At 46.1% G+C, this 11,026-nt stretch overlaps 1 protein-coding gene across 1 annotated transcript; it reads left to right on the forward strand.

The window, feature by feature from the left end:
* The first annotated feature begins 3,548 nt into the window (after positions 1–3,548).
* On the forward strand, positions 3,549–4,675 carry LOC119282372. Its single transcript, XM_037562618.1, has 3 exons — positions 3,549–3,825; positions 4,005–4,110; positions 4,252–4,675. Exons 1-3 carry the CDS (start codon positions 3,720–3,722, stop codon positions 4,298–4,300), a joined length of 261 nt encoding a protein of 86 aa, XP_037418515.1. The 5' UTR covers positions 3,549–3,719; the 3' UTR covers positions 4,301–4,675.
* Positions 4,676–11,026: the final 6,351 nt, after the last annotated feature.

The raw sequence follows: 11,026 nt of genomic DNA on the forward strand, positions 1-11,026 counted from the left end.
GATGAGGGTCGGTGTCAGTAGAAACAAAGGCATCTGGTTGCAAAGGAGCCATATACCCCTCGGCAATCACATCCTCCTCCTCGCCTTCTAAGCCCTCCGTGGGGACTAAATCCTCACAGAGACACTGAAGCGTTGTTACTCCTAGATCTTTAATATCAGTGTAATTCATGGGTTTTACCGCCTCTAAGTTTCGAATTAAATCCAGAGCACTATCCGTTTCTAAATCTAACAGATCATTGATGGATTTAGCAGTTCCTTTGCCATTACTACCAAGAGATATCCCTAAGTTGCTGGCTTTATCAAGAATTTCATGTTCAGAAAAGTGCATAATGGAACAACTTGTATTAACCGACATACCTGTATGGGCTTCGATGCCTCGATGCTTGGGGGGCTCTCATAGCACGCCCCATCTGTATGTCATCCGCGTCCGGCTAACCCTGTATCCGGTGACTGAACCGTCTTTCAGCGGACATAGCGTCTGGAATACTTCCAAAAGCGATGATGTCCTCCGCAGCGACTCCATCCGGGTTGTGACCGCCTGTCATATGCCCGAACGCGTCCGAAGAAGTGGGAGGGATGGACCTCCTAGCCTGATCCACCGTGGTACCATTACCCATGACGGCCGAAGCACTGATCACCGCTGGTCTGTTGTCATCATTGACCGACCTGGACACCACCTGTGTCGAGCTGGTCGGATGTGGCGACGAAGAGCGAGATGGATGCCTAGAACCCTCCACTGTGGGAGAACGAGAGGTCGCCGCCGATCGTCCCTCCGCCGCTACCACCGCCATAGACACATCCGTCTCGACGGGGAAGTCAGCGCGCCGATGCGACGTCAGCTGCGGTGAAACCTCATCCACCATCTGTCGGTGCTCCTCCACCATCACCACCTGTGCTAGAAGATCATCATCAGAGTCCTCCATCTCCATGCGGTCACCCCAAAGACGGCTCGGTGCGGACACCGCCTGGAACGAACCGAACCGGAGAGATGCCGCCAGAGTGGAGGGGGGCACCGCCCCCTTCTCAGTCCTCGGCTCAGTCGACTGTGTGGGTTTTCTGGCCGATTAGTCCTTTCCACTATGGTCGTCAGGGTTGCCCTCCATCCCCTGGTCGCCACAACCATCCCCACTACCATCTCCACCATCAGTCATATCAACACCAGTAGTCCTAGAAGTATTATTTGCATGTTGAACCTCCTCAACCACAATATCTAGATCATGAGACATCCCATCATAAGTCCATGGTACAAAGTATGGAATATAATTCACATTCACAACATCGACAAGTAGCCTCGCCACTCCATTCAGGCGTGTAAATGGCATATCCACCTTCTCTGTTTTAGCTAACAGCGAGCCAAGACTCGCAACAATAAGATAGTCATTAAGCAGAGTCGCTGGAACTCTTGAGAGTCTGACCCAAACCTTTTCTAGCGGTATCCCCTTCGGCTCAAGTTTTTTGCACTCATCAAACTCAAGAATGCACTTACTCCCAGGCATCTTACTGAGTCCACACTTCAGCAGGTGGTTAAGATCCTCCCTCCTAGGGAACTCCACTCTGTAAACCTGATCCTCCAACCTAACGAGAGTCCAATGAAAAGACTCAGACACTAGCCGTCTGAGCTGATAACATATCTGTTCCTCTGTCAGTGTCCCCTGAGTAACCCTGACCACACCAAACTTCGAACTATCCACCGCAGGAGTCGCCGAGATCGTGTGTGGAGTCTCAAAGAACATAAGCTTGGTATTACAGGCACCGTAAATGTTCACCACAGGTATAGGTACCAAAAGCAACGGACATCCGTCAGATGAGTGTCCCGACTTCAGACATTATCACATAACCGCCGTGCAGTCAGTCACAAAATGGCCTGGCACACCACAACAATAACAGTTCATTTTCTCTTTCTTACGTGCCGCCTTATTAGCCCTCACATTATCAGCTTTGTCGCTACCTTTGTCACTCCTCCCATCTCTATCATCAGTAGGTGTCGCGGTCGGAATAGCCACTGCTGCCAACACCTTAACCGCGACCACCGCAGCCTCGGGTAGAGTAACCGTGGACGTAGAAGCAGTGGACGCGGCCGTCTTCGCCACTCCAACGTCAGTCTTCGCCGGTTTGGCAATCGGCTGTTTAGGATTAACCTTGGGACCATATGGGCGACGCGGAGGAGGATTGCGTCCATCCCCTCCCCGACCACCTCGCTGACGTTAATGCGGTCCGGTGGCACCCTCTATGAACTCGCCGGGAGGTGGATTGAAGTTCCGCTGCCACTGGTTGCTGCCGAAACCTCTTCCTCCCCCGTCATTCCACTGATTCCATCCGGTCCGGTAGCCTAGCCACCATAAGTATCCTGTCCTGCACCATGATCACCACGTCCACCATTGAATCCTCCGCGAGCCGCACCATAGCCGCCGCGACCGACACCTCCATACTCGCTGCGGCCCTCACCGCCATACGTTCAGCGGCCACCGCCAGGACCCGCGCGGCCAGCACCTTGAGTCATCCCGGCATGAGCCACTCCGCGTATTTGCTAGAGATGCTCTTGATGTAAGAGCCGTCAGGTGACTGCTCCAAAACGGAAGAAAAATTGAAAAGTCTCCGTTAAGTTCGTCCAAAAGTGCGAGTCCTGGGGCTTTTGAACTTGCGAGAGTGTGTCTCATATTCCAAGTTTAAATAACGAGCCCGAAACAGCAGTCAGAAAGTGGCGCCCGAGAATATGGTTGCTTTGCATCCGATCTTTAGCTGGATTTCCCCGGTCAGCTAGTCGGCGACGGCGCGACCCGAACCGTCGATCCCTTGCACCAACCCGTGCATGGCCGGCTAGCTTCTAGATCACTGTATGTCCCTACCATGTCGATCACTGCCTAGTGTGTGTGTATCTGCTCAACAGACCTCGGCCATTGATTCGAGCAGCACACTTTCCATTTGTCAAGGTAGTAAAGGCACGTGCTGTTGAGTCAGTCCGAATCGAATCCGGCTAATGGACAATCCGCAACCGCGTGGCGTGGTGTGGAAAGGTGGGGAGAGAACCTTGTGTACTATGCTCTATCCATGTGCTCTCCGCGTGTGCCTGTTGCGACGGTGGGGGGTGGCCAGCGGCTAGCCGGTGTGTATATATATAGGACCCGGCCGGACCTTGGGGCATCAAGAAGAGCAGATAACCCATCATTATCCAGCAGAAACCATCGATCGGGGTCGATCGCCGGACACAGCATCGATTCTCCTCGCACACGCACATACGGATTCAGTCGATCGAAAGACATACTTGATGGAGAATGAGAGGAACAACCAGGCTCCACCCCTACCCCCAGGTTGTTGGGCATAAGCCACCGCAGGACGCGTCGGGCGCGAGCTAGGGCGCGCCGGGTCCGTGGCCGTGCGTGTGTGCGTGCCCGAGCGCGTGCGTGAGTGGCGTGCGTTGCTATTAGTAGTTAGCGACTAGCGGAGATAGTCATGGCAATCTGTTGAAGCTGGCCGTGCATGCGCGAGTTGATCGCGTCGTTAGCACGAAGCGGGCGGGCATGCAGATCGTGCCCACGTAATGGGGCGGGTGGACTGCATATCGTGCAGCCAGCTCGGGTATAAATCCCCTCCTGATCGCTGATGTAAAGCACGGGGGTTGCCAAACCATGTAGCCTGTGGGTTCAGCTCGAGTACGTGCTCGAGGGAAAAGACGCCGTACGCGCGGCGGGTGGAGTTCGGGCTCCAGGAAAAACACCACCATGTCATTTCTGTGCTCGGGTTCTTCTCCACCTCCTTCTTCTTCGTTGGTTCGTGCCACGGCAAGTGAGGGCGAGCTAGAGAGACGGAGCTACGGCAACAACACAGGTTAGTTCATTTCGACCAGTTTTGATCTCCATGCTCATGTCTGAAAACTGAGGCTGAACTGACTGGTTCAGTTAGCTGCGGTATCGTCTCAGATGAGATAAAGATAGCCAAGCACGCACCCCAAGCTGTTGGCTTGTTTGCTCATGCGTGTGCCGTTGGTGTGCGTGTGCACTGTGCAGGCTACTACCCGTCGGCGGCTGCGGAGAAACGGCAAGCCGGCGGCGGGAAAAAGTCGCACCGGGGGAGCACCAAATCCAGGGGCGAGAAGGGATTCATCGAGGGATGGTACGTACGCCCCACGACCACCACCAGCTAGCTGCTCCATTGATCGATACCACTACCACGGTCCTTTGTAACTTTGCTTAACTGTCGCTTGTCATTTCCGGCCTGATATATAGCGTCTGAATTTGGTGTGTTGTTTTTCAGCCTGGCAGCGCTGTGCTGCTGCTGGATCTGCGAGATGTGCTGCGACTAACCCGGCGTGGTCGCTGCTGGCAAAAGACGTTGCTGCTAGTGCCTATGAAGAACATACACATACAGAGAGTCGATGCTTAATTACAGTGTCTGTCTGTTTGTTTGTTGTTTTAGGTTCTGCGTAAATAACCGAGAACCCGTGCTGCGTGTGTGATGCCCATGTACCATGCGTCACACCTATAATCAATTTTAAGGCACCAAATTATCGGGCTACTCTTGAAGATCCTCTAGTTAAAGATAACGTCTGCTGTGCAAAAATGAAAGCTTTCATTTGTAGAGGGAGAAGTCGTGCAGGCGTAATCAGTCAGTCACTTGTCCAGAGTTTTTTTTTTGTTTTGAGAAATATAGTGCTATCGAGTCAGGTCCGTCTCTAATTGCTCGGTAATCGGGTTCTGCGCATCGTAAAGATGCAGATCGAGTGGGGTTATCCTCCTCCCAAAAGGGGTTATCTCTGATTGCTCGTTTGGCAGCAAGAGAGAGCATGTGTAGACAGCCCGAACTAAATTTGTAATTCTTCCCGGAATTTTGCCATAAATAAATGGGAACGGCTTTGTCCCGCTTCATGCGAGACCAAAGGTGGTCTCACCGTAAGGGCACCCTCTCCTGTCGCTACTATTGTGCCGGCCAACTAGCTTCCTGTGTGTTTATACAGTTTTTAATCTTTTTTCTTTTGTTTGTATTTTTTAAACATTCTAACTACATATATTTGAAAACTTGTTTTAGTTAAAATTTTAGAAAATGTTCACTGCACATTACAAAAATGTTAACGCTGTGTACAAAATTAGTTCACACAACTTTTAGAAAAGGTTATAGTTTTTAAAAAATCTTGGTGGCATTAAAAAAGGTTTGACAATTAAAAAAATCTTAGTGTAATTGATAAAAAAATGTTTTGTGAGACATTTTCAAAAATGTTCATGCGTTTCAAAATATGTTCATGACGTTTTTGAAAAATATTTAGAAAATGTAAAAAAAATGTTCACATAGTTAGGAAAAATGTTATGCACCATTAAAGAAAGCGTACAATGTGTTTCTAAAAAAATGTTTATCATGTATTAAAAAAATGTCCAAAACATGTATTTAAAAAGTATTTCACGTGTATGTGAAAATGGTTCTAGATGTATTAAAAAATGTATAACCTGTATTGAGAAAAGTATAGATATGTAAGAAAAACACAAGGTACCGTCTCACAGTAGACGATCCCCAGATGGCCAGCACAATAGGACGCGGCTAATCTGCACCCGAGCTCATATGCTCCCGCATGAACAGTAAAATCAAAAAAAATCAAAAAAAATTCAAAAAATTCCAAATTTTTTTTGAGTGAAACATTGACAAAAGTTCTAAGTGCCTGCAAAAATTCGTCATGAAATCACATTCCTAGAAGGCGTGGCAAAAAAAACAAAAAAAGTACTCTGAAAAAGCTACTTTCAAACGCATTTTGAAGCACTGAATTTGTTTTTTTTGCCACGCCTTCTAGGAATGTGATTTCATGACGAATTTTTGCAGGCACTTAGAACTTTTGTCAATGTTTGTCTCAAAAAAAATTTAGAATTTTTTGAATTTTTTTCGATTTGTTTTCGATTTTACTGTTCATGCGGGAGCATATGAGCTCGGGTGGAGAATGGACTTTTCGAGCACAATATGGATTCATGAGGATCCAGTTTTACTTCATCTCACAGTAGGCAAGATATACCTAGTAGTTTCATATGCAGCAGTGGTGCCGCTGCTCCCACTTTGCTCGACGGATTCCTGTCTTGTGTGTGGCCCGTGGCCCGCGCGTCAGGTGGCCGAAGGGAATCTGCCTGGAGCAGCGAGGCTCGGCTTTGGATGTAGACTTTCTTTCCTTTTCTTGCCAGCACGTCGTGACGTGCCGTGTGGGTCGAGGTTGCCGGCCCGAGTGGCGCGGTGCGCCCAGACGGTGGCGTCAGCGCCACCGGCTTCACACCTAGGTCGAGGAGACAAGAAAATTAATATGACCTGGTCACCATGCTGGTGTGGATCGCGACCTGCCCGTCTTTGGCGCTGCGACAAAATGATGGTGGAGAGAGAGAGAGAGAGATGTTCCTATTCCACCTTACAATGATGATGTGATCAAAACAGTGTCATAAAAAGTCAAAGCTGGATGTGGCCGAGAATGCTCTTGTTAGGGACTAATTCTACCCGATATTAAGAGTTAAGGGACAATGGTTGCACCATGATGTGCTGAAAATTGTGGCACATCAGGTCAAAACCGAGTCAAGTGCAACGATATTCCTCAGCCAAACTCGGTCACATCGGGCATTGTCCCAGTCAAGTAAAGAAAAGCGAAAGACACTTTTTAAATCTAGTTTTGACGGCCGTGCAGGCGTAGGTGTTCCACATCATGTCTTCTCCATGTCTGACAAGCTCAAGGGTTGTAAACTTCGGAAAGTGAAGTTGCAGGATGTGAAGAATATGATGTGTGATATGAGATGGTGTTGTGTCTGTGCCCCACCTCCTACACTTCGTCTCCTCGGTCCTAAAGGCACTAGCAGCCGGACCGAGAAAAAGATTGAGCCAGTGTGCAGGGACATTGAGCTCAAGGTTCTTTTGGTAGCTTACATACCAATTGGAAATCCGTCAAGGCAGAACTATGCACTTCTGAGCCATGACCTCAATTTTACAAAGTTCCTAGTGCCTCCTACTCCTATGTACTGAGAATGCGAAGATATCGTGTCCTGGGTATTTAATTTTACAATCTCACACAAGAATTTTGAAGATTATATAACCAATCTAGATGATGATATGTTCTATGTTACACAGAGAGTGGTATATCTTGGCCATATCTTTGTGAAGACATATGTGAAAAGACAACAGAGAAGGAGGGGCACCTCCTAAAGACCAAGACGGTACCAGCATGCATATAGATCATAAATACCCGTGGATCTTTACATTACAGTCGCCGTGTTTGTGTTGCATGGGCTATAAATCATGGCTCATTGGTACACCCACATTTAGGTCCACAGATTAACGAAAACAACATTCCGCATTTATAAACTTAAAACAGAGTTAGCAGATGAAATCGCTGGCAAAGAAAATAATGTTCAATCATACCATAAAATACTGGAATAAGAGCGCGATTAGAATTAGGAATCTGATGATTGAAATTCGTTGTTGCTAGTTAGACTTGTGTTGAAAAATTAGTAGACACGTTTTTTGGCGGTGACTCGTGCAATGGTGTAACAACCCAACTGCTTACAAATTGGTAGTAGTTACGTACGACAACATAAATCTTTTTCAGCACACTTGGTGCCCAATAATACTCTAAATCAAACATGCTTAACTGAGAGTTCTCACGTGATTGCTTCCAGAAAAGAAGATGCATCTTATTAGTACTAGCTAAATTTGTCCCTTTTTGAATTGGTCCCGAACAACGGTTATGATTCTTGGTTCTCTCTACCCATGGCTAATGCCAAATCCTCTGATAACGTTGGTTCCTTAATTTGCTTACAAATAGAAACTAGTGATGTTTTCAATTTGGATTTAGAAATTCATCGTTGCAATCAAGTTGAACCAATTTTGATAGAGAATGATTATGGAAGGGGACGGAGCGTGTGGGAGGAGATGTGCATGGTCAATTGAGTGCAGCCTAAGGTGGGATGGCGCCATGATGAAACCAACGAGGAAGTAGCAATGCGTGGGGTTAACCGGTGCCGTTGTCTCGATCGTCGCCACATTGGGCTAGCTACGAGAGGGTCGGGGAGGCGCAGTGACGACCTGACAAAGCTTAGGAAGAATTAATGAGGGTGTCATGTAGGGGGATTAACACAGAGGAGGGTTAGTGTCGGCGTCTCGCCGCTCCATGGTCGCTGGCTAGTGTTGGGATGTTATTTTCCTCGAGAGGTTTGATCTACCCTGTCTACAACCCAAGCTCAAGGTATGAGACATTGTTATTCTCTGCAGTACGGGGAGAAGATAGGAGGCTTTCCGCAAAAGAATGTACAATGGCTGGAGTGCATCCCACCTCGCATCAAGAATACCCACCCATCATCTGGTTGTGAGGCTCAAAGTTTTCAAAATTTTATCAAATTTGAGTTTTCACCTGATATATCACCTAACTTATGGCTGAAAAGATAAAGCTAAAAATCAGGAGAGAGAAAACAAAGTGTCATGAAAGACATTGACCGTAGTATCCAAGGTCACGTTCACCCAACACACCCTAACTTCGTGCCAAAATCTACGCATCTCAAGCCATGTTTAGAAGCAAGGGAACTACATTTTTTCTTGTGGATAATTTTGTAGATCCATACAAACATGCATGGGTGAAGAGATAGGCACCACACAAAATGAGACCTTTTACAGTACAGGAGGAAAATTGTTAACCCACTGAGCAGGGGCTTTTTGGTAGCTTTCGTAACAATTGAAAATAAATCATGGCAGAGTTTTGCACTTCTGAGCTTTGCCTTTGATTATACAAAGTTCCTCATGCCTCCTACTCCTATGTACCGAGAACGAGAGGAAATCCTGTCATGGTATTTAATTTTAAGATCTCATAGTAGAATTTGAAGATTATATAACCAATCTAGGCGGTGACCAGCTCCATGTTACGCACGAAGTGGTATATTTAGGCCCTATCTCTATGAAGACATACGTGAAGAGACATAAGAAGGGGGCACCTTTTAAAGACCAAGGCGGTACCGGTTTGCACATAGATCATAAATGCCGGCGAATCTTTGCATTGCAATCGCCTGTTTGTGCTGCAAAGGCTATAAATCATGGCTCATTGGTACACCCACATGTTAGCTCTATAATCGACCAAAATAATATTCCACATTTATAAATTTAAAAATAATTGGTTGATGAAGTCATTGGCAAAGAAAATTATGTTTGATCATATGGTAAAATACGGGAAGAAAAGAGCGATTAAAATCAGGATTCCGATGATTGAAATTTGTTGTTGCTAGCTAGACTTATGTAGCAAAATTTGTAGACACGTTTTTTGGCGGTTACCGTGCAATGGTGTGGCACCCCGACTACTTACAAATTGGCAGTAGTTACGCATGACAGCACAAATATTTTTCAGCACACTTGATGCCAATAATACTCTTAAGTCAAACATGCTTGACTAAGAGGTTCTCACGTGATTGAAGATGCATAGCCAAATTTCTCCCTTTCTTAATTCAACTAGCACAACGGCTATGATTCTTCGTTCTCGGTACCAATGGATGATACCTAATACTCTCACAATGTTGGTTCCTTAATTTGGTTACAAATGGAATCTGATGTTATTTTCAATTTGGATCAGAAATTCATCATTCAATCAAGTTGAACCAATTTTGACAGAAAATGATTATGGAAGGGGACAGAGCGTGGCAGGAGATGTGCGGGGCCGCTTGAGTGTGGTTTAAGGCGGGATGGGACCGTGATGAAACCATCGAGGAAGTAGTGACATTGGGGTTAAGCGGCATTGTCGTCTTGCTGGTTAAAATTCAGCAATGTTCACTTGTTTCAAAAATATGTTCGTGAGATTTAAATAAAATATTTATATACATTTTAGGAAAATTAAGTAGACAGAAAACATGTTTCGTATTTCGCAAAACAGAAGATGTTTCATATCATTAAAGAAAATGTTCAACGTGTCTTTGATAAATGTTTATAACGCATTCAAAAAAGTTTAAAACATGTATTTAAAAATGTTGAACATTTATCAAAAAGTGTTCAAAATGTATAAACAATGTACAACATGTATTGAAAAAGGTAGATGTGCATTAAAGAGAAAAGAAGGAGGCCTCGGTTTTAGGGACTTCCAGATTTTCAATCAGGCACTACTGTTGAGACAGGTATGGCGCCTCTTAGCCTTTCCAGATAGCCTCCGTGCAAGGCTGCTCAAAGCCAAGTATTACCCAAATGGGCGGAAATTGATTTGGTCTTGTCTAGCACCACCCAAAGTGCTCTCCTTTACATGGCGTGCTGCTACAAATTCACTAGCAACTTGGCTGAATAAAAAGCGAAGACCTCTGGAGGTTTTTAGTACATGCCCAGTCCGCGGAAGAGAAGAAGAGGATTCTTTTCATGTTTTTATGTGCCTGTGACGATGCCCAACGTCTATGGAAGGCCATGTCTAAGATTTGGGAACTGCCAGAACTAACTAGTACTCCCTCCGTAAACTAATATAAGAGCGTTTAGAATACTAAAGTAGTGATCTAAACGCTCTTATATTAGTTTACAGAGGGAGTATTAAACACCATGGCGACTGGTTCATTCAGCTCATGCGTGATATAGATGATCATGTCTGGGTCCGTGTGCTCATGCTCCTCTGGAGAGTGTGATACATACGGAACGAAGTGGTTCACGCAGGACCAGCTCCGCCCATTGACATCTCAACGAGGTTCTTTGAAAGTTATCTTGAGTCACTCGTCAGTATTAAGCTTGATCCTAATGCAGATTTCGTTAAAGGCAAAATGGAGGTCAACCACTATTTTCCAATGGTGCGATCCGCTTGTGATAATACCGCAATTGCTAGCACCCCGTGGCAACCTCCATGTCAAGGGCGGGTTAAATACGGACGGATCAGTACTTAATGGAAAGGCGGGAGTCGGTATGGTGCTCCGGTACCACCTGGGAATATCATTTTTAGCGCCTGTAGATATCTTGACGCCTATGAAGATGTTTTAGAATCAGAAATCCTTGCAATCTGAGAGGGAGTTAGTTTGGCACTACAATGGAGTCTTCTACCATTTGATGTTGAGTCTGACTGTTTGGAAGCGGTATC

The sequence above is a fragment of the Triticum dicoccoides genome, chromosome 3B (assembly GCF_002162155.2).
Source record: "Triticum dicoccoides isolate Atlit2015 ecotype Zavitan chromosome 3B, WEW_v2.0, whole genome shotgun sequence".
Taxonomy (NCBI): domain Eukaryota; kingdom Viridiplantae; phylum Streptophyta; class Magnoliopsida; order Poales; family Poaceae; genus Triticum; species Triticum dicoccoides.

Excerpts from the sequence above, each read along its gene's own strand:
- LOC119282372 (XM_037562618.1), top strand. The coding sequence starts at position 3,720 with ATGTCATTTCTGTGCTCGGGTTCTTCTCCACCTCCTTCTTCTTCGTTG. Across the intron at positions 3,826-4,004 it reads GAGCTACGGCAACAACACAG|GCTACTACCCGTCGGCGGCT; the intron begins GTTAGTTCATTT and ends TGCACTGTGCAG. Across the intron at positions 4,111-4,251 it reads AAGGGATTCATCGAGGGATG|CCTGGCAGCGCTGTGCTGCT; the intron begins GTACGTACGCCC and ends GTTGTTTTTCAG.